The following is a 24,276-nucleotide window of genomic DNA, read 5'->3' as shown; positions in this document are numbered from 1 at the left end:
AAAACAATTCTTTCTTTTTTTTAAATCTTTTTGAATCAATGAAATCTTTATGCGTTGTGATCGTATAGTGTATAAAATGTTGCAATTTGACAGCTTCAAATAGACATTTTCGATGAATTGATCACAAATCAGTGAAAAACTTAATTCAATTCAATTCAATTGGATTGGAGGGTAAACAGCCCCACCTAGCGGCGAACACCGTTCAATTTGAACAATTAGTTCAAACACAATAATACAACACATCTTACAAACATACCTGCACGATGGGGAACAGGAAATAAGGGAACCCGCATGGAGAATTAAAAGAAAACTTCTACATAAAACAAAGACAATGCACAATCTATTATGATTAGGCCTCGTAACACAAACTAAAAATAACTCAATATAAAACACCACATTCAACGCCAAACACATAACAGTTCCACAATTAGTTAATTGCAGAATAAAGCAGTTAGTTATGTGTTTGTAATCAATTTAACATTTAATTATCCAGCTGCTGAAAACGTGTGACTTACCCACAGCATAGTTTTATTATCTCTGTTGTGGGCGGTCCCTATTTCACGTGCTAAATGCCATCACACAGCAGACAGATGGCGCTGTCCCCATTTAATGCATTCATTTAACTATTTTACACACCGTTACACTGACACCCAAATCAAAAGTATAGAAATCATGCTGGTATTTTCTGTGTGCATTTTCCCTTTGGCTAAAATCATAAATTCAAACTTTGATTTCGGTGAGCAAAACGTACATTTGAAAAAACTAATTAAAAAAATAAAGTACTCAAAAAAAAAAAAAAAAAAAGACCCCAAACACGGCAAACGCACCATTGACGCAAACAGGGTACATGCAGTCAGAAGCAAAACAATCAGTTCTCGAAATTTCATTGGACCGTCAGATTCTGACGCGCAGCCAATCAGAGCGCAGGTAGAGGGGACGTAAGGAAAAAAGAGGGCGTGGTTTGTATTTAAGGCGTTGCCTAGCAGCGTTCGTGTAAACAAAACAATTTCAAGGCACCGAGCGTCAAGCTGAGTGGTATTTAGTTTAGCAAATTTAGTAGTAGTAGTTTAGCAATTTTTTTAAAACGTGTAGATTTTGTTGAATATTCCGTGAAGGAGCTTTCATAATGCCTTTGTGAGTATTTCTTTCACTTTTTTTTTTACCATATTAAAGATGATCGCTAGTTGAAGTAGATTGATAGTTGAACTAGCTTAGCTTAGCTGTTCGGCGCGATAAAGGTTTTTCTTTTACATCTTTCAAATCTTTATTTAATTAATTTGAGTTAAGGATATTATAATTTATATTTAAAAAATCTCTAGAAATCTGCAAATATTAACAATACAATTATGAATATTATAATATACATGTTTTTTCTTTTACTGCCAGTGTAAATGTAATTTTAAATGTGTTGAATTATTTAGAAAGTCTTCCAGACTGGACCGCAGCTTCTTATACAATCTTCTGCAAAATGCCTTTAAGCTTGTTCAGGAAACAATTGTTTAATTGTTTAATACCTTTTTCATATTTACAGTCTGATTACAAATATGACACAACCGACCAAAGCCAACCCGAAGCATTATGGGATCACGTCCCCCATCAGCCTGAATCTTCCTGAAGAGTCGGAACTGGAGCAGGCGCAGAAACTGGTGCAGGCGCTGAAGCCTTTCGGAGTGTTTGAGGAGGAGCTGGAGCTGCACCGGAGGTGACTGTTCCTGTCATTCAGTCTGTAAACTTGGCTTGTTCTAACTAGGAGGTCCTCAAATGATTCAAAAAGATCTGTGATGATTTCTTAGTGTGCTTGTAGTTTCACGTGTCTGTCGTCTGGTTCTTTTCATTTTTCTAGTTGATTCAGCATATGTATGATTTTGTTCATCTGCTAGCTGTGAAAATCTTAGAGTTATATTTTTTAGCATGTGTGTGTGTGTGTGTGTGTATATATATGTTTGTATAAAATGTATATACATTTGCAAACACTTTGTGTTTTTGTTTGCACAGATTCTTAGTTTTGGCAAAACTGAACACACTTGTCAAAGAGTGGATCCAGGAGATCAGCAGATCCAAGGTATGGTGTAAGCTAGTGAAACGATATGAGGATGTAAATCTATTTCTATTCTAAGAGAGCAATGTGTATCTTAGCTACCAAATAAAAGGCACACACACCGTACTTTCTTGGTTTATATTTATGGAAAGCAGTAACATTATTGTCTTGTCTTTTTCTGGACAGAATATACCCACGTCACTGATAGACAACATTGGTGGAAAAATATGTACGTTCGGATCCTATAGGTTAGGAGTCCACACAAAAGGTGAGTTTGTGAACGTTATTACGCGCTAGTAGTCACGGTTTTGTCTTTCATGTACTTGTATTACTTAATAAAGCCAGTGTGGATTGTTGATTGCACTTTGTCATATCTTTCTGCCCGTAGGTGCCGATATTGACGCTCTCTGTGTCGCCCCTTGCCACGTCAATAGGACCGACTTCTTCACTTCTTTTTACGAGAAGTTAAAAGAGCAAGAGGAGGTCAAGGATTTAAGGGTATGCTCTGAAAATATATATATAAAATAGCCTAGTGCTGATATACAGCTATGATGGATACTTTGGTATGATGGGATTTTATCACTTAAAAGTAAAATAAAAACAATAATAAAAAAAAGAAAGTTCTTTTTTTGTTTCCTCATCGTGTTTTTTGTTGTTGTTGTTGTTTTTGTCCATTTATTTAGAAAATGTTACAAAAAAATACTGAACTGTTACTGTAGAAAGAACACATTTTTAATATCAATGCTTCAATTATTGATTATTTATCAAAATTTTTTTGACCAATCAATAAAAAGGACAAAAAGCAGTGGCTTGGTATGAATATTGTAGAGTTCGATTAGACAAGAGAAATTATATTGAGCGTAACATCACGACGGTTAAAAAAAAACAATAAGCAAAATTGTTTCTTTGGGAACAAAAACAAAAAAAAAATAGATACTTTAGGAACTATTTCCACTGATGGTGCAAAAAAAACAAAGGTTGTATTTATAAGGTGTGTTCGACGGTATCATTTCTGGTATATACGACTGTTTTGTAAAAACACTATCGCACATGCAGCAGTGCTGTACCTGTGATAAAGTCTTATTACCTCGGGTGAACTCTCATGACCTGAGATCATATCCACTCTGCATGAGATCTACCTTTGAACCGCTTTGATCTTTTTTTTGTGTTATCCTTTAGGCTGTCGTGGAGGCGTTCGTCCCTGCGATTAAACTCTGCTTTGATGGCATTGAGGTATTTCGGTTTAATGAATCCTAAGGATACTCAGACAGTAAGACCATCGGTCATCTAACCTTGTTTGTTTGTAATACTTGTGATAGATCGATATCCTGTTTGCTCGATTAGCGCTGCAGATCATCCCTGAGAACCTCGACCTGCAGAAAGATATTTTGCTGAGGAATATGGATATCCAATGTATAAGGAGTCTGAACGGTAGGTGTTTTTTTTTTCTTTGTGTATGTTTTTATGCAATGATCGATTAACCAACGAATGCTCTTCGTGTTCATATTTGTGTTCAGGCTGCAGGGTGACCGACGAGATTCTCCACCTGGTGCCCAACATCAAGAATTTCAGACTCGTTCTTAGCGCCATCAAACTGTGGGCTAAACGTGAGTCAGGTCTTTTTTTTATTACATTGTTATGAAATTTAAATGATTTGTGCTCAAAGTGTGTGCCACAAGGCTACTAGTACCATCAGGCACTGATGTAGGTGAGGTGAGGAGGTCTGGGTTGTAAGTCAGCATTCTGATTTATCCCAAAGGTCTTCAGTAGGGACGAGGTCAAAGCTCAAGACATCCTATAAGATTGTGGGTTCGATCCAAGCTGCCACTCTTGGGCCCCTCAGCAAGGCCCTTAAACCCCTGTGCTCCAGGGGCGCCATATCATTGCCGCCCCTGCGCTCTGACCCCAGCTTCTAAGCAAGCTGGGATATGCAAAGAACAAACTTCACTGTGTTGAAATGTATATGTGACGAATAAAGGCTTTTCTATTCTATATTGCTGGAAAAGACCCGTGTCCCAATACGTTTGTCTGAATAACACAGCATTTATGTCCAGATGCTGATATTCCTGTCTAAACAGTTGCATTTTTCTAATTTTCTAATTCCCAAAGCTTTATTCCAGGATTTAATGTTTAAACTTATTATATCAACAGTCCTTCAAGGCTTTTCTGTGATACACAGTACATACAACAGTAGTTTTCGCCAGATTAAAAATGAAAGTGCATTTTCTAAAATAGATCAATAGAATAGATATTCTCAATATACAGTGGTACCTCGACATACGAGTGCCCTTACATACGAGTTTTTTGAGATACGAGCGGTCACTCGGTCGATTTTTTTGTTTTGATACATGAGCAAAAACTTGAGGTACGAGCTCGAGACGCCGCTGCTAGATGTCGAATCGAAGCCAGAAAGCGAAGATTGTGACAAAAATTAAGATAAGCAAAAAAGTGAAATTGTAAAGTTTAGGGTGTGCAGGAGTTATAGTAAAAAAAAAAACGAGTTTTCCCTCCGCCTCCGCTTATCGCCTCTACCCAATCACAAAAATCCAAATTTTTCTTCTGCTTATGAAGGACACTTCTCATTTTTGTGTATATGCATGTACACGTTACTGTTCTAGGAATATAGTTGTGGCGTAACCGAGTACTGCAAAATCTCGTTGTTTCGATGTATCGCTTGTAGCTCGTAGTTTTTTGGTAAAAACTACATTAGTACGGTAGATTTTTGGCCTTTAGTATAAATCTTAAGTGTTCTATATTTAGCACTCTGCATCTTCCCTTTACTCCGTAGGCTGCCCTTTGGGTCAGCATTTGCAATTTTGTAATAATGGCTCACCTTAAGGCAAATGCAAACTACAAGAGTTTCTAAATCTCAGGATCGCTGGCGAACTCACATTAAAAGACCAGTCAGACGCACTACTCTCTTCCCCTCTTCCCCCCTGCCTTTACATCAAAGCTGTCTGTCATGTGACTGTCATTATTTTGTATGGATGTCTAAACTTGAGTGCCAACAGGAATCATGTAGTCCCTGAGAACAGAAATTCTTTCAACATTGCAGGGATCAGTATAAAATTACTGAATGGTCACCATGGTGGTATTCCACGATAACATGGAACAATCTATTCGACTGTCTGCTTTTCATTTTATCCACTGTATTCAACATGTACATTTCCATTCCAGGTCGCAACATATATTCAAACGTCCTGGGTTTCTTGGGCGGCGTGTCGTGGGCGATGCTGGTGGCGAGGACGTGTCAGCTTTATCCCAATGCTGCGGCTTCGACTCTTGTGCATAAGTTCTTCCTGGTGTTTTCGATGTGGTGCGTCCTTTTCTTGTAAACATTCTGAAACGGTCTCGAAAAAAGCATTTATACATTTCGCATTTCGTATTTAAAAATATATATAAATATATAATAAACCATTTTTTTTTTTCTTTTTGGATGTATGTCTTTGTGAGAAAGTGTTGTATTTTTATTAGAATTAAAGAGATGCGTAATATTAAAAGATGTAATCGTTGTTTCCGAGAGACTGATGATATTTTAATTGTATATATCCAAAAATGTAGATTCTCAGAGAGAATTATTTGTTAAATTGAGACTCTGGGTTCAGTATCAAATTTTGTACTTCCATCTCAATGTCCCCACCCCCAATCTCTCTCTTTTTTATATGTTGTGTTTAATCTAGGAAGTGGCCTGTTCCAGTCTTTTTAAAACAACCAGTGGACTGCAACCTCAACCTACCAGTGTGGGACCCAAGGGTATGGCTTTTCTTTTGAAAGTTCAGTGTAAAAAAAAAAAAAGTGTATCCTTCCGTCTCCAACTATAGGAAAGATCACCAGTAAATGTCATTTTTAATTCTCGCAGGTGACCCCAAGTGACCGGAACCACCTCATGCCCATTATCACACCATCTTATCCTCAGCAAAACTCCACCTACAACGTGTCCGTGTCCACCCGCAACGTCATGGTCGAAGAGTTCAAACAGGGTCAGTCACACTTCTCTTTGGATTTCGGTTTTATCATTGGATTAAACAGTTATTGCACATGGAACAGCTGCTTTTTTTTTATTAGTACAGAATTATGCAACATAAACCTTTTCATTGAAGGAAGATATATATTTTTTTTTACTTCAGCCAGGTTTTTATTCATAGAAGATCACTAGTTTTACCTGTTGGACCATAGTTTCTTGTAGACCAGGAGACTACTGTTCTTGAGCTGGACATAATGAACCCAGCTGATTGTTCATAGGCTTCACTGAACGATCTTTCTTCTACCCAGCGTTTAGCTAATGAGAAAAAAATAAGTGTGTTTATTAAGATGTAGGGATGCAATATGTAATTATTTTCTTCCACAATGTTTATAATGAAGTCCTTTTATATAACAGAGGCTTCACTTAACGTTATTTCTTATTAAAAGGCTCCTGCAGGGCAAAATAAACACAGTATTTTATCAACCTTTAAAATTCTGAAGAGTAGTTGGTTTGTCTCTCTGGTTCTTGTCTCCAGGTCTGGTCATCATGGATGAAATAGTGCAGAACAAAGAAGACTGGTCGAAATTATTTGAAGCACCAAACTTCTTTCAGAAATACAAGTATGTATTTAGGTGTCTATCCTGTTGAACGCACATGACACGGTTCCACTATTGAAATAAAGGTTTCTTTTTTCAATATAGCACACACACACACACACACACACACACACACACACACACACACACACACACACACACACACACACACACACACCACCCCCTTTACACACCTCCCACTCACATCGTCTTTTGTGTGTATTTCTGTAGTTCATGCTAACAGGTTTCAACAGTACTGGTCTGTTCTAACACTAGATCATTTTGTTCCATTGAATGATTGTAAACAAGCATTTATTTTTCATATGACTGTATATACGGCCTCAGGTAGGTATTTAAGAAGCAAATTTTTTGTACATTTTTATGCCGTTTCCTGTCTTAAAACTTGTCTGCAATAAAAAAACTTTAGTCGGTTTCACGCTTGTTTTTATTCCCTGGATAATGAAACTGAGTTTTGGTATGTTTGAACTGGGAATGTTGGTTTGGAGTCGAGAAGCGGTCCATTCAACCGAGGTGTTGAAGACGAGGTCGAGCGACACCTTCGGCGTTTGATGCTACTTCCTGTTTCTTCTCTCACGCACGATGCTGGGGAGAAGGTTTTTGTTTGTTATTGATATAAAAAACCCATTTTTTTAGGGTTGAAGCACTGCAGTCACTGCAATAAATGCATAACTTAAACATATGGGAATGCTCCTCATGTATCATGTATCCTATGATGTCATGCTTTCAAGGGTTTATTTTTTTTCCCTTTTCTTTTTTTTTTGACTTGGTTTTGTTAAATTTTTTAAAAGGTAATAATAATATTAAATGCCAATCTGATAACACTAATGCCTCACATTTTGTCTACCATTTGATGCATGAAAGTGATTGCAACATTTAATTAATCGTTTGGAAGAAAGTCTGCAATAAGTGGGTTGTTCAGGCTTCTCCATAAAGGGACAGTGGAAATACGGGTTTTAATATCAAACAGGCTTCTCTTAGGCTGACGCTGACCCTTTGTGGAGAACATCTGACACCTTTGTTCTAATTTTAATGCAAACCCTGCCACCAACCGAGCCCAGACTCAGCCCTGAGTCCAGGCTCGGGTATTCGGACCAAGTGTGAAAACGTTCCATGTTCTTGTTTTGTACATGGTAGTTTTTTTTTTTTTTTCTTTCTGTAAATGTTGAGCTTGCATGACTAGATTTCATGATATGTGAGATCAGTATTTGCCCGTTAGAACAGTCTGAAGCTGATGTTTTAGTGAAGCAAAGTCCATTAATCATAGCTGAAGCCATAAATTTGCTTTTTTCCCATGTTTGTTTGGTACTTTCTGATCTTTGTATTGTGTTATTCAAGTCTTGTAATAAAAAAGAACTCTTAGGCCTTGTTTTTATTATATATTTCTGCCAAAAAATGCCGACCATGCTGTTTTGTAATTCCAGCGCAATATAAAAAATGCTTATATAAATGAATATTTAATGTATATGTCACGTGTATGTGTATATAAATGTATATTTGTTAAGGTACATTATAAATATTAAAGCACGATGAAATGGTCACTCTGGTGAAAGGTCATTTGAAAATACTATATTTCATAATAATATACTAATTTTCCAATAACAGAGTCTGTACATTTGGGGGGGAAATTGTGTCATTTTATTGTGTTAATGTATTTACTATAAAACCTAAGAACAGCATTTCTAATTGTTAGTAAAATACAGTAATTAAACTGACATTAAATTTATTTGATCAACTTGTTACTTGGGTTTGCAGCCTGTAGATGGTGCTATTGTGCTGCGAATGCACTCATTTCTGACAAAAAAGCTATAAAGAACTCCAGGTCTTGTACTGATGCTGTGATTCAGACAAAATCAATGCATTGATTAGGATTGTGTTCATTACTATAGAAATTTTTTTTTAAGAACAGTTGGATGAATGTAGGTAATAAAGTGCAGCTTCGGTGGAGCTCTAATAAGATTTTCAATAAGATAAGAGCAATAAGACTTTTTTTTTCTTTTTGTGTACTGTTGCATTTTTCCAAATACACTGCATTTATGATTTTAGTTGATCATGAATGACTGAGAATAGAAAAACTAGAGTCTGGTTAAAGTAGTAATTCTTCACCTTTTTTTTCTTTCTTTTTTTCTTTCTTTCTTTCTTTTGTATTTTTTTTGTTTTTAATGGACAACAGACACTTTTTTTGTTCACTTTATACCAGTGCTCTATCATTGATTCTTGATTTAATCTTTTTGTGGTAGAAGTGTTGAGAATTAGCTGTACCCTTGTGCAGAAACAGATATTTTTGGGACACAAGCGGAGAGGACTGAAAAATGTCAACTTAATAAAAAAAATAATAATAATAATAATTATTATTATTATTATTTATTTATTTTTTATTTTAGTTGACATTTTCCAGTCCTCTCCACTTGTCCCAAAAATATCTGTTTCTGCACAAGGGTACAGCTAATTCTATATAATATATAATCTAATTCTATAACATATATATATATATATATATATATATATATATATATATATATATATATATATATATATATATATATATATATATATATATATATATATATATATATATATATATAGTGGGTATTAGTAGTAATGTTCTCCGGCCGGCACTGCACTGTTTTTTTTCCTCACCTAAGGTGTATATTTTGCTGCATCAGAGCATGTGATTTAACATGGGACACCTGTTGCCTTCCAAGTGTTTCATGAATTGAACCCCTGACTAAAAGTGTTCTTGTTTTTTATGTTCTAAGGCATTATATTGTGCTGCTTGCAAGTGCCCCTACTGAGAAACAGCACCTTGAGTGGTAAGTACACTGTGTCAAGTCACACAAATAGTATGATGAGCTTTGAGAATAAAACTTTGCACACAGCATCCAAAAAAAACAGAAACAGACTTTCAAAGATCTGATATGTGACAGGGTCGGTCTCGTCGAGTCCAAGATCCGAGTTCTGGTGGGAAACCTGGAGAGAAATGAGTTCATCACTTTGGCACATGTGAATACACAGTCATTCCCAGGGCCCAAGGAAGACAATAAAACGTGAGTGTAGTAGATTAGCTTTATCGCAAATAAATATCTGAGCAATTTGGAACGTTGATTATTTATTTCTTTTTTGTCATGTTTGTGCACAGGCCAGAGTTCAGCACGATGTGGGTCATTGGGGTCGAGTTTAGGAATATGGAGGGGTCTGAACTTCTTAAAGTTGACCTAACCAATGACATCCAGTCATTCACAGACACAGGTAGGCGAATAAAATGAACTACTTTTTGTTGTGAAACCTTTCCTGCAGCCTGGTTGTGAGATCGTCGGTAACCTGTTCACTTTTTGCATTATAAACGCAGTGTACCGTCAGGCCGCCAGCAGCAAGATGATTGAGTCCGACATGAAAATAACGGTGATGCACGTGACGAGGAAGCGGCTTCAACAGCTCCTGCCGGATCTTGTCATCCGAAAAAGAAAGAAGGCAAGCAAAGAAATCTGCTTAAACCTCCACCATATGGTTTTGTTTGTTTTATAAGTCAGTGTTTAATCATTGCTGTCCTTCTCTGCACTGTAGAATCTGACTAAAGGCCTGCATGCCGTGAAAGAAAGCATGGTGGACTTGTCTCTGGACAGTGATAACACTATATCCATGCCCTCATGTTCATCTCTACACAAGAACAGCTCCACAGGGACCAGTTCCAGCTCAGATTCTCAGGGTGAGACGGACACCTCAGGAAGCACACATTCTGCTGCAGGTACGTGTCCATGTTCCAGTGTTTTCTCTCCTTCCTGCTTCTTTTCTGTCTCATTTCAATGTCTGTTTAGTCAGATACACTACAAGGACAAAAGTTTGTGGACACCTGACCATAATATTCGCATGCTACTTGGGAACATCCCATTCCACATTTAGTTTCCTTTTGCTGTTATTATAACCTTCACTCTTCTGGGAAGATGTTCCACCAGATTTTAGAGTGTGCTTGTGGAGATTTGTGTTCATTCAGCCAATAGGGTTTTAGTCAAGTCAGCTACTGATGTAGGTCCCAAAGGTTCATCCCAGAGATGTTTATTAGTGTTCTTGCCAGAGCTCTATAGAAGCTCACTCAAGATCTTCCATTTCAAGCCAATATTTTTTGTCTATATAGTGAAGATGCAGTGTTTTGAGTTCAGGTAGTGTGTGAGAGAGAAGGAACTTTACACAGTGTTGGTATAGACTGATCATTTTTAGGCATTTCTCATTGCTCGATTCAGTCTCTGTAATTGCAGCATGTCAATGTACCGCTTTTGTTACAGAATGTCTATCAGATTCAACGAACCCAAGTACGAGCAGTCCTCCTTGTGCTCGCAAGAGACCGGGCTCACCAATCCATGATGAGAACACCAAGAAGCACAAATATCAGGAGGTATATTCAGAGCACTCCTGCTAAAATACTTAATATATATTCAATTCTACATTTAGATTATTCTGTCAGAGACACGATGCAGGGACAGGGCCATATTATACTGTTAGAGACGCGGGCAGGGACACGATGCAGGGCCAGATTATACTGTCAGGAGTGTGACTGGAAGGAAGACCCAAATGCAGGATGCGACAGGGGAATAGGGAACACAGTTTTTAATGAAAAAAGAGGCAGGGAGAAAAACTGTTCAAATGCAGACCAAAATTCAGGCACTGTAATTGAGGAATAGAGGGCAGAAACCGGCAGGACATGGATCAGGTACAAGAATCTCAGGTACATGAAAAGCCGGTGAGATAATCTGACCCCAAATAAATGTACAAATTGGCCTAAATAATGGGTGGTGCGGCAAGATGGCCGCCGACTCGGACCCGCAAACCAAGAGGACAGTGCCCTAAAACCGAAGTCAGTGCAGAGAGCTCAGAAGACCCTGATCTTCACTATACTTTCTATACTTTGATTTGTTCAAAGTTTGTCAACCTATAAGAGCCCAAACAGACTACAAACATGTATTTATATAGAGTTCATATATCTTTCATTCGGCCTCAGCAGACACGTTTAAATAGACATTTTCGTATGAGTTTACATGTTTAAGTGTTGCTGTTTTAATCCTGTCTCCTGTAGCACTCGACTGCGAATGATGACAGTGTGGACGTGTCCATGGACAAGGAGACGAACACACCTGTCCTCTCATCCACCTGCAGTGCCAGTTCTCACCGGTGAGCTCGTTACACACTCGCCAAATATTCGAACGCCTAAATGCGAGGATGCAAGATTTCATTCAATAGTATTTTAAAGTATTTAATAGTATAATGTAATATCTAAACATATTTCCTTTAATTATACATCATTTTCTAAAATGATCTGCAAATACTTTAGCTTCTGTAACTCACCTTCCAACACTGATAAAATGTTGTTTCATAATACCTTTATAGCAGTTTGTGTACACTTTTGCTGTCAGGTTTATTCCATTGTCTTTTTAAATTAAAGACATTTTTTACTAAGCTTTATGGTTCTCTGGTTATCTCCACACATGAACAGCTCCACAGGGACCAGTTCCAGCTCAGATTCTCAGGTTGAGACGGACACCTCAGGAAGCACACATTCTGCTGCAGGTACGTGTCCATGTTTCAGTGTTTTCTCTCATTTCTTATGCCAGCTGTATACCTCAAATTAAAATATGTTTCGATATACTAATGTTTTTTTTTTAGTCAGATACACTACATGGACGAAAGTTTCTGGACACCTGATAATAAGATTTGGATGTCAATTGTGAACATCCCATTCTCTATTTAATCCCCATTTGCCTCAAATTTGCTGTTATAATAAGCTCTACTCTTCTGGGAAGTTGCCTCACTAGATTTTGTGCAGATTTGTGCTCTTTCAGCCACAAGAGCGTTAGTAAATTCAGGTACTGATGTAGGTGAGGTGAGGAGGCCTGAGGTGTAGTCAGCGTTCACATTCATCACAAAGGTGTTCAGTGGAGTTGAGGTCAGAGCTCTATAGCAGCTCGCTCAAGATCTTCCACTTTCCATGTAAACCATATGTTCATGTAGCCCGCTTTGTGCACGGGGGATATGCCATCCAGGAACGGGTTTAGGTCTACTAGTTTAAGTGAAGGAAAGTTTTTAATTGTGCTGCCTCCAAAATACATCCTGTACAATTGTGTGCCAACAACTTTGTAGGAGCAATTTGGAGAAGAGCCATTTGTGGTTCATTAAACACAATGTCATGTTAAGCACACCAGTCTTATCAATGCTTGATTTGAGTCTCTGTAATGGCAGAATGTCAGTGTACCAATTTGTCTTTTGTTACAGCGTGTCAATCAGAGTCAAAGAGCTCAAGTCCTCCTCGTGCTCGCAAAAGATCAGGCTCACCCCTCCATGAAGAGAACGCCAAGAAACACAAATATCAGGAGGTATATTCAGAGAACTCCACTGCCAACGTAGGTTCTCAGGAAAGGATGGATACAGCAGTAGACACGTGTGCTGCTGCAGGTAAGCGTTCACACACCTGCCTCATATTATTTAATACAGCGTGTGTGTGTGTGTGTGTGTGTGTGTGTGTGTGTGTGTGTGTGTGTGTGTGTGTGTGTGTATATATAACTTGGCTGTGGTCATGTCTTAGAAAGACAGACTGCAGTTAGACCATATTTTAATGCCAAGTTCTCTGTATCAGTGTGTCCATCAGAGATGAAAACCCTCAATCAAGGAACGAGTCCTGGCTCTCCACTTCATGTTAAACAACCCATGGAGCTCATGTTAGAGGAGGTAAATCATATTCAGTTACATACATATTCATGAGTTATTAATAAGCTTTTATCGCTTTTGTGTTTTCTATTTACACAATATAATCGAGTTATGCAGCTCAGGCTTTTTCAGATTCTGAAAGGAGACAGGTGTTTAACTTTAAAGAAACAGCTGAATAATTAAGATCTACTGTACTTTTACTAACTAGAGTATAAGCTATATTGAGATGTTTTAGCACAATGAAACAGGACCCAGTGCTCCGTTGCTTGTATTATTTATTTATTCATTTATTTATTTATTTATTTAGAAACTGTCCAGCACTGATCTCTCTGAAGTTCCTCTTCCTTCACCTAACCACACCCGAGTGGTGAAACATTCCATAAAGCTCAGACTACTTAGGTAGGATCAGTCAGGCCTTAAACCAGGTTAAGCTTTTTTCTCAATGGGGTTATAAGAGAAAAATGCTAAACACGTAATTGAACACATTCGTATTCTGGACTTATCTGCTTGTCTGTACATAGGATGCTTTATTATTAATGTGTTTACTGAGTTAGTCTTTTAAAAACAGTCTTATTAGCCACGTTAAGCTTTTTTCACGTTAAGCGTTTTAGAACGTCGAACGATTTTTTTTAATCTGAATCTGATTTGCGTGAAAACAAAGACTGTAGTAAATGAGCATCAGACGGCAATGGGATTTAGCACTGAATAATATCGCACCTTGTTAACATAAGATGTCCTAAAACTAGCGGAAAAACTATTTTATTTTTATTTATTTATATATTTAATATAAATATAATATATATTAGTATAATATAAATATAAAAAACAACTAACAAATGATGGGTAAAACAACACTCACACTGCTGAGTGTCATAATAGACATCATTTTTTATTCTTTTTATTTTTTTATTTTGATATCCAAGATAATAATATTTTTAATATCATCTGCAACTAACATTTAACTTCTACTGTTTCAGTAAACACTGCCTATTCGCTGCTTTTCATTTCACTGCATTGTGGTCCTTTATTAATGCCTATTATGCTTTGTTCTTAGGACAAACTGCACACTGCTACAAACACGTGGAATAACCACCGAATCAGACGTAGCATCAGTCGTGACATAGAAAGTGGGAAACCATTCCTTGTGAACAACTTAGAAAAGGATCGATCAATCAAAAGACTATTTATATGCAATAAATGCTGAAAATTGTTTTTGTAAATATATATTTATATCTTGCAAGTTGTATGTGTATAATTGTTTTGTGGAACTAGGTGTTTATTTAAACATTAAAAAAAAAAGGTTCATTTTGTCAGTTGATGCAAATAAAATAATTTAAACGAAACTGTATTGCTTTAATTGTTGAATGTGTAAATGGAAAAAAGCATAAACATGCAACAAAAACATGACAGAAGGACAAACAACTTCACCATGGTGGATCCAGATTTTTAGTTCAGAGAATTGCACTTAAACTTCACACAAAAGTGCAGTCTGTGTTGAATGTTCTGTTTAAAAAACCCATATATAAGCCGCACCCACTGAATTTTACAAATATTTTTATTTTTAACATAAATAAGCCGCACCTGTCTATAAGCCGCAGGTGTCTACACTAATGTACTTTACACAGGCTTTAACGGAAGACACGTTACACACGGTGTAACGGGTGAAATATGTTGCGCTTCCTTTAGGAGCATAGCGGTATTTTGGGAATAGCCTGGCACAGCATTTTTCCGCTATTACTGCATGTGTGTAAGACTGAGGAATATGTCCTTATTATTTTCTGATGCTCATTTCTAAGTTTCTTTGACTAACCCGTAACGCTGTTGCCAAGAAAAATAAAAAAAGCACGAGTTTTGGAAACCTGTCTGTGCTTATATGATTTCTGTTGCAACTGGAGTTAGCGAGCTCTCCCTTCACCCAGACTCAACGCGTTACAACGGCTTGTATCTAAACAGTAGCCTACCAAGAAAGTCATTGATTACTGTCTTCCTCCTTCCTTTCACAACTATTTCTCTCAGGAGTTTATCTTTTGGCATCGTTGTGCGTTTAAAAATGATCCGATGGAAGTTTTTTCTCCCGATGGCGTGCAGTTTGGAACACAGGTGAGGTGCGTTTTTTCGTTTCCGTTCGGAAATTTCATTGGTCTAATGTTATGGGGTTCAGTTTTTTGCCTTGAAGTTTGTGAAACCGGGAAAAACCCAGGAAAAATCCATAAATTAGCCGCTTCATTGTTTAAGCCGCGGGGTTCAAAACTTGGGGAAAAAAGTAGCGGCTTATAGTCCGAAAAATACGGTAATTGGGATATTTGAGGTTGATCTTGGAGGTTGCTTTGTTTTGTAAGAGATATAGTTGAAATAGTTAATACAGTGCAGTCAAGAATTTTCGAAGGAAAAATTATACCAGTCGTTAGTTACCGATATCCATTGGTTTCTTGAGGATGGGAATAATCCTTGCTTTCTTGCACATAGTAGGAACATACAGGAACAGATGTAATTGTAGAAATTGATACTAGTAGGAACATAACCAGATGTTATGTAGAAGTTCTAATCTATCTCTTCAGTTGATAGATTTGAAAAATGTGGTAGTGAAAGAAGACAAGAAACCTGAGTGTGTCATTTGGGAACTTGGGTTGTAGGTAATTGTACATTTACAGTGTATTTATTTCCATTTATTCCTGGATCAGTAGTAGCTCACAAACTATTTAAGACCCAAACCAATATACTACATCAGACAAACTGATATACTAAATCAAAGTTTGCATCTGCGGTATTAAATCAGTTCTTGTTTGATGCAGTATGTCAGTTTGTCTGAAGATATTGGTAAATTTTAGGGACCAGTTTAGAGAATTCGACCACTGAATGATTAGAAATCCAAAGGTGTTTCCAGCTTAATGCCAAGAAACATTTCAATTTCACTTCGTGCAGTGGAGTTTAGAATTCAAATATTATGAGTGTGTTTACCTCTGGGTATAGAGAGTAAGCCAGCAAGAGGCGATTTTTTTGTAATTCAAGTTTGTTGCCACGAAACTCACTGGCGCGTTTGTCGACCCCAGGAGGTTATTTGTGTTCATCATGGCAGATTTCGGTGATTGGTTTGAGACTTGGTGCATCAATAAAAGAATTTCATTTGAATAAAAATTTATATAAAAATAAAATGTATATAATAATAAAAACAAATTTCTAATTTTGTTATCTAATGAATGTATCCAGGCTGAACATCCACCATATAGAACACAAGCAGAGAAAAGATGATGATGAGGTGATCAGGAATGTCTCTGTTATCTTGCTACTAACAACAACATATAAACATACAAATTGTAAATGACACCATTTAGTTGTTCTAAGTTGTTGTTAGCAAGAAACTGTTGCAACAAGTAGCTGACTGAGTTGTTCAGAAAACTTCCCGTATAGTCAGAAACACGAGAGACTTAAAATCACGGATCCTGAATGTGTCCTCGCTGATACACCTGAACCTTCGGGATTCAGCGGATCCATCGGAAATGTAGTGAGGAGCGAATCAGTCGAATCCGAGGAAATTGGATAAATCGGCAGGATTGCATTAGGAATGGCATCCAGCGTAAAACGTGCCAAATCCAACATGCGGATCATAAACCAGAATTTCACCCCGGATTGGTCGAGGCCCGCAACAGGTATTGTTACCCAACAGGGTACCGGTGGAAATTGGGCTACTGTTGGCCGAAGGAGGGAAAGGAAAGGAGGAAGACGTCTACAGAGACAGCTGAAAAAGGAGAGGTGTAGGAGAGTGGAGGTTCGGGTTGGTACTTTAAATGTTGGTATTATGACTGGTAAAGGGAAAGAGGTAGCTGATATGATGGAGAGAAAAAAGGTAGACATGTTGTGTGTTCAGGAGACCAAGTGGAAGGCCAGGAACATTGGAGGTGGGTTTAAACTGTTCTATCATTGTGTGCATTGATGGTGAAGAGAGTTTCTGATAGGGTGATGAACGTGAAGCTGGAAGTTGAAGGGGTAATAAACAATGTCATCAGTGCTTATTTCTTGAATGAGTTAGTGGGCTCGATGTAAAACAAATGTTTAATAAATGACTAAATTATATGTAAATTTCTTCTTATATATATATATATATATATATATATATATATATATATATATATATATATATATATATATATATAGTCCCATCAAAACAAACAAATGTATATGTTGTACTTTACATTCCACATTTTTATTCTCTGTATAAAAAAACAACATAAAATACAAATTCCTGTCAAACGCCTCCCCTCCCCTCCCCCCCGAAAAATCAGCTGACGCTGATGACGTCACTTGTGTCCACGGCTGGAGTCCATTGCTAGGTAGCTCTACGCTCTCAGACGCGACGGTAAAGTCATTTATTTTTATTTTACATATTTATATATCTATATATATATATATATATATATATATATATATATATATATATATATATATATATATATATAATAAAAAAAAAACATGCAAAAATATTCATTAAGATTTCATTTTTCGCCTTATAGCTTCAACAAACAAACAAACCCGGTCCTTCAGCTTAGCAAAAACAACATCGGGATTTTCACGGTCAACCCGCGTTTAAATAAAATAAAATTAAATACATGTATTGTTTATTTGGTTTTTTTGACAGATTATCCCTTTCTTCAAGAATATGGCGTTTGTTAAAAGCGGATGGCTTCACCGCCAGAGTAAGTATATTTTCCCCATATTTACTCAAGGTCCAATTCCATTTCTCTCACTAATGCCTATGTAGGGGCCCTACCTAGGGCTCCAGTTTATTAATTCTATAAGCCCTACCTAGGGCACTAGAGAGCTTTTTAGGATGCAGCCTCGAGTCCTAGGCTTTTTGCTAGACTTGTTTGTACAGTTTGTTTATGTATATTTATACAGTTATTGGCAATCATTTTAGTGCATTAATAATAATAATAATAATAATAATAGTTACATGTGCAATAGCTAGTCTGACTTTTTCTGCCATCTGTTTCACTATTGCTTTTCACTATTTTATTTCACTTAATATGTAAATAATTATGTATATTTATCAATCATTTTCTCATATTTTTTTTATTCCATTTTATTCTTACTTTAATTTTACTGTGAGCAACTGCGATCCAACAATTACCCTATGGGATCAATAAAGTGTTCTGATATATGGACAAAGGTTTGTGGACGCCTGATCATAAGATTACGATGTGCTTTTTAAACTTCACATTTAGTCCCCGTTTGCTCTTTCAATAATCTCCACTCTTCTGGGAAGATGTTTCACTCCATCTCTCTCTCTCTCTTTCTCTCTGTGAGATATAGTTCAGTGCTCCATTCTTCTGCACAAGCAGTGAGAGACGCCAAAACTCTTTCGGTTGTATCTGTACTTTCATGGTTATAATGGTAAAAAAGGGCTCAGTGGTTAAAGCTCTCGGTTACTGATTGGAAGGTTGGGGGTTTGAGCCCTCAGCCCTTGGGCAGTGCCCTTAACCTGTCTCTGTTCTTTTTAATAATACCACACCCCACATTTGGTTCAGGTTCAGGCTTTTTTTTTTTACCTAGGTACCATTTTGCGTCGCTGGAAGAAAAACTGGTTTGACCTTTGGTCCGACGGCCGTCTCGTTTTCTACGATGACCAGCAACGGCGCGACATGGAGGACGAGATCCATATGAGGGTGGACTGCATTAACATCCGCAATGCCAACGCGTGTCAAGGTCAATCTTTACGGCTGCTATTATTGTTTATGCTCATGAGTACAGGTAATCCTTTTGTTTCAACGAGAGGTTTATTTATTTTTATTCCCCTACAGATCTAAAACCCCCCGAAGGAAAAGGCAGGGAAGCGCTTCTTCAGATCGTGTGCCGTGACGGACGTGTCATCAGCCTCTGCGCAGACAGTGCGGACGATGCCCTGTAACTCAGCAGTTTATTTCATACTTGGATAGACCAAAGCACAATAAATTATGAAAAAGATGTAATATAAAAAAAATAAAAAAAAATCACGTTTCCTGGTTTACACGGTCAGTTCTCTTGTTAGCGTTTTCAGAATGAAAATTTGTGCAGTTCTGCCTTTATAAGCGAAAGACAAACCGTGCAGTGTCTTGCAGTGTCAAAATCGTCAATGTTTACTCAATGCTGTTGTTTTTTCTTCCCTCCCCAGGGCCTGGACCATGGCCCTTCAGGATGCCAGAATCAACACAGTGAGTCATTGCTTACTTAAGGAAGCACATCATGGGTGGAGGAGTTTATTCTTTGGGCTTGGGTCACAACAGCTCTGTTACGTCTTAGATCAATCGCTTAAATATCGAGGATTTTCTCTCATTTTACTGTGCCATATTTTTTAGTCGTTCTCAGCATGTGAAATTCTTTTGCGTGCCATTTCTTTTTGCAGATTGTGGCCCCTCCTCAGTTCGGTTTCACCCAGGAAGTTATCGCCTCTGCTCCACCTTCTTATGCGGAATTAAACCCGACTCCTCAGGTTACGACCCACGTATTAACCGTTATTTATTTGTCGTGGTTGAATCTTAGGTCCCAGTATTATTTCAGACATTTCTGCATATAGATTGGTGATTAAGGTTCTCTGTCAAGAATTGTGTGCTTGTATTTTGGATTAAAGCATCTGATCAGTAACAGAATGGAGATTTTGTTCCAGGTGTACTACCCGGACCAATACGGTGGCTATGTCCCTTATCCTCCTCCACCGTACGCCCCTAATGCTGTATACACTGCAGGTAGGCACTCGTATTCATTTATTTATATATATATATATATATACATTTCTAAAGTATTGAAACATTTGTCCAACCATGAGACCTCGTGAGACCTGGCCATTCATTTTTGTCCACACACTTTAAAAGAGATCACGTGTGAAAGAGGCTGAGAAGATTCTGTATAAAATCATTAAGGGAGATTCAGGGAGGAAGTGTGGAGATGATAATACAGGTGGAAGTGATCGTTCGGAGGAGGAGGAGCCAAATGACGAAGAGCCTTCTTTTTCCGTCGTCCTCTATGAGCCCAAACCAGCACTTTTAGGTTCTAACGAACTAAAAATTAGATTTTCACTGTTAATTTAATTATCTGGATGTGTCAGAAAATGAAAGGAAGAATTATCTGCTTTTTGGAGAGGGAGGCCATTTATGAAGAGGAGGTTGTCTTTCCAGGTCAGCAAAGGTCTGCATAGATGAACAAATGATCCCCCATGTATTGTATTTTGAGACTTACCAGCGAAAGAACACCTTCACTCAAGACCAGGCAATGGAAATAGGTGAAAATACAGTCTTCAGTTTGCCTGAGACATTTCCCAGAGGAACACTGATGTACTGATGTTCTGTGACCGAATGCTCAGCGTCTACAAAATGTCCAGCTGCACAAGACATTGGACTTTACCAGGATTTATTTGAATGATTTGGCAATAACCAACTCATGGATTGAGAAGACAACAAGACAGCCAGACTTTACAACGACCTTCAAAGAAAACCTCACAATACGGAAATATGGTGCAAACCATTCGCCTCAAATGATGGACATTCCAAATGGTAAAAGTCACCAGGTTTCTTCAGGTGCCATGATTTTGGGTCAAATGTCTAATGCAGAAATCTTGTCCTCTAAAGTAAATGTGCAAAAATATCAAATAAAATATTAGAAACACTAAATGATAAATGGATGTAAAAACCGTGTCCAATTCAGAACATCAAAGTCCTGTTGTCCACTCCATGCTAGAACATTTGAATTATTTATTTATTTATTTTACTTTGCAATGTGTTTATTACCAATCAAACAATTTATAGAGCAGAATTGGAAATTCTAGAACTTTTTCCCATGGGTCTCAATAGAATATGTTGTTCATTCCTCAAAATTGGAGACGTACAACCGTATAGGACGTCTCTGGATGCAGACATATTGCTTGACATATTTCCTTCGAACTAGAAGACCCAAACATGCTCCAGCATGACCGTATCCCCATGAACATGTAAATCTCCACAAAATCTTGTGGAACATCTTCCCAGAAGAGTGGACGTTATTATAACATCAAGTGGGGATTTTCAATAAAACACACCAATCTTATGGTCAGGATTCCACAAACTTTTGTCCGTATATTGTATTCTCTCAATTGCCCGCTAATTATGTAACCAACTTGTAGCTATATTCTGAAATTTGATCGGAACCATCCATCTTGTCTTATTTTATTGCTTTTTTATTTGATTAATCTTTTATATAAAACAAAACTCCTTGTAAGTGAAAACATATGCGGCAATAAAGCTCTTTCCGATTCTAATGTAGGACCCCCATGCATGTTTCTCAAAAGGATACTATACAAGTGTTAAGTATACAAAATGGTCAAAACTGATGGTTCCCCCTCATGTCCCCCCAGGAGTGTACCCCGCACACGAAGTCAACCACGTGATCATCGAGGAACGTCGGCGTGACGACGCGGGAGATATCGCCCTCGGCATGCTCACCGGCGCCGCGACGGGATTGGCTATCGGTTCCCTGTTTTCCGTCTTTTAATATGCGTCGTCGTGTCCCTCCGAGTCCCACCGTGGGACGGACTAGATCTGCGCTACCGCTCTTCACTTTGCTGCAATGTAATACTTAGATCTAATAGATGTTAACTGATCACAAGTGCTCCCCCACACCCCCACACCCAAACACAGCTAATTAGTCCGGATGAACCAAAGCCTCATGGTAGCATTTCTAACTTAGAGAAACGAAGCGGAGACGGTACGGAACAGGCGCGGTGGGCCGTGAAAACAGTCACCGGTTTAGACCGCGTTTGTAAATTAAACACGCAGAATGTAATTGGTGTTGTATTATATTTATTTCTCTCCCTGCGTCCCTGAGTTTATAGGCAGACCTTTGGGTAGTAGTTCGAGGGATAAAAAAACCCCATTCCATTTGCCTAAAATTTCAATCTACCAGTAGGTTTTGCCGAAGATCTATAACACGGAGGAAACCCGTAATATGAAGAGTGCAACGATTGATGCATTTCTGATCGTGATTTCGTCACAGGTCAATGATGGCCATATTTCGGGGCGCTTTAAAAAATACTCTCATTGTGGCCTTACAAGGAGACCTGGATAAATAACAGACAGCGAATCAGATGCTAAATGCATATTATAATAATATATGTTGAGATGATTTTTCCAGTGTTAACAAACCAGTTGTAGCCATGAATTACAGTTCATAAACTGGCCACGACTCGGTATTATGATAAAATTAGACCGGCAGAAAAAATGAAAATTTATATAGGAGCAGAGCTGCAAAGGGGTGGAAAATTTCCAGTAAATTTCCCGAAACCTTTCAAAAACTTTAAATGGGAATTTTTTTTTGTGTGGAAATTTTCCAAGTTGGAAACCTACCAGAAATCTTTGTGGGAATTTATGGAAATAAATTTGAATTTTGGGGACATTTATATAAACTGCATCATATACAAACGTAAATCTAAAAAATTTTTAGTTCGGTCTTAAGCGGCCATGCATGCAAACTAATACAGATTTTTTACATTTTTTTAATGGACATTTTTGACTTCGCTTTAATTGTTAGTATAATTTTGTTGCACGCACACACACACAGCACGAGCAAGTTAACAAAAAAAATTTGCCATTATTTTGTGTGTGCAGGATTCAAGAAGTGATGGAGGAATGCGCAGTGCATGCAGGGGGCGTGGCCTCAGTGGGCCTGCATTTAGTGTGCAGTGTTAAATCTGGTTGTTTTAACTAAATTTATTGGAATTATTGGCTAACCTGTTATCTGCTAATTTTGTAAATTCCCAGTTTATTCCCTTTAATTCCCATGGAAAGTTTCCAGTCTTGAAAATTCCCACAATTTTAGCAACCCTATATAGGAGTTCATCATTTAATGCATCCATCCATTCATTGTAACTTGCCTTAGTGCAAATCATTTCTGTACCAAAATGTAAACACTGCCAGAACAGTCCGAATATACACCCATCGCCGACCGGAACCAGAGCTCAGATTCCAAAAACCAATATCTGCTCAGTTAAAGTTAATTCCAAAGCAGCAGCAGCAATGATGTTTAATGTATATTAGGATAATTGAGAAGTCCTCCAGGTCTGCAAGAGCTTGTTCTCCTCCTGACTCTGGCTTTTCCTCTCTTTCCAGACGTCCTTTACTTCTCACCAAGGGTTCATTCTGAAGAACTTGAAAAACCTCTTTAATAATATGATATTTATTTCTTATTTGGGAAGTAATTTTTAAAAAAAAGCTTCCGTTTCAGTGTTATTTATTCGTTTGGGTTTGTGTAAAATGTCTTTATTGCCTTGTTGTGATTCTTTTTCTATATTATGGTTTTTTTTGTTTGTTTAATGAAGCAGCACATTTGAACCCATTAACACAAAACTGAGCGAATGAAAGCTCTCTGAGGAACATCCGAAGGGAATTTGACCTCCCGTGGGAATACACCGGGCATTTTCACCTTTTTGCTTCTAGTTGGTTTTCTCCTCTAGATATTCCCTAACATTAATTCTGGTCTATGTTAGACCATCTTCGTTACTGACTACGTTTACTGTACGTTTACCCTAGCATTATGTTTACAGGATGTTCAGTTATGTTGAAACTGATAATCATTCATGCTTTAATAAAATCCCCTCAACATGTGATCATTTTATGTCTTACAGATTTATTTTTTTTTTTTTTTTGGGAACCGAAACATGTCGATCAACTAAAGATATAAGTTGAAGATAATTACTTTTATGTTGTATTTTTTTTTCCGTCCTATTCTTGGACCTATAAACCTGCTCACGATCTGTTGCTTAACCAGCTTGCATTTCCGTTATACTTTCACGATTCTAATTAAAGTGACTAAACCAAATGGCAGTGCACGTGTTCAGTGTTCTTCCAGAAATATAAAAAGATTCGTATTTGCTTCTTTTTGAACATCCCATTCCACATTTAGTCCCATAATAAGCTCCACTTTTCTGTGAAGATGTTCCTCTAGATGTTCAAGTGTGCTTGTGAAGATTT

General features: G+C 37.6%; 3 protein-coding genes across 3 annotated transcripts; all 3 read left to right on the top strand.

Moving 5' to 3' along the window:
* The first annotated feature begins 993 nt into the window (after positions 1–993).
* Positions 994–9,556, top strand: LOC310735986 (poly(A) polymerase alpha-like). Its single transcript, XM_083559332.1, has 14 exons — positions 994–1,134; positions 1,532–1,702; positions 1,996–2,062; positions 2,225–2,306; positions 2,427–2,536; positions 3,218–3,271; positions 3,358–3,469; positions 3,556–3,645; positions 5,216–5,354; positions 5,719–5,791; positions 5,898–6,018; positions 6,538–6,622; positions 9,376–9,429; positions 9,528–9,556. Coding segments are annotated over exons 1-14 (1,167 nt in total). The 5' UTR covers positions 994–1,126; the 3' UTR covers positions 9,529–9,556.
* Positions 9,557–10,184: 628 nt separating this feature from the next.
* On the top strand, positions 10,185–14,569 carry LOC310736025 (uncharacterized protein). Its single transcript, XM_083559410.1, has 8 exons — positions 10,185–10,361; positions 10,897–11,006; positions 11,685–11,779; positions 12,102–12,175; positions 12,878–13,057; positions 13,239–13,330; positions 13,617–13,708; positions 14,364–14,569. Exons 1-8 carry the CDS (start codon positions 10,217–10,219, stop codon positions 14,431–14,433), a joined length of 858 nt encoding a protein of 285 aa, XP_083415536.1. The 5' UTR covers positions 10,185–10,216; the 3' UTR covers positions 14,434–14,569.
* Positions 14,570–17,566: 2,997 nt separating this feature from the next.
* Positions 17,567–24,124, top strand: plekhb2 (pleckstrin homology domain containing, family B (evectins) member 2). Its single transcript, XM_083559448.1, has 8 exons — positions 17,567–17,663; positions 17,943–18,000; positions 18,857–19,009; positions 19,105–19,207; positions 19,455–19,494; positions 19,686–19,772; positions 19,947–20,025; positions 21,666–24,124. The coding sequence occupies exons 2-8, from the start codon at positions 17,964–17,966 to the stop codon at positions 21,800–21,802; spliced, it is 636 nt and encodes a 211-aa protein (XP_083415574.1). The 5' UTR covers positions 17,567–17,663; positions 17,943–17,963; the 3' UTR covers positions 21,803–24,124.
* The last annotated feature ends 152 nt before the right edge of the window (positions 24,125–24,276 follow it).

This window comes from Silurus aristotelis, assembly GCF_946808225.1.
Source record: "Silurus aristotelis genome assembly, chromosome: 13".
Taxonomy (NCBI): Eukaryota; Metazoa; Chordata; class Actinopteri; order Siluriformes; family Siluridae; genus Silurus; species Silurus aristotelis.
This window is presented reverse-complemented; position numbering and strand designations above follow the sequence as displayed.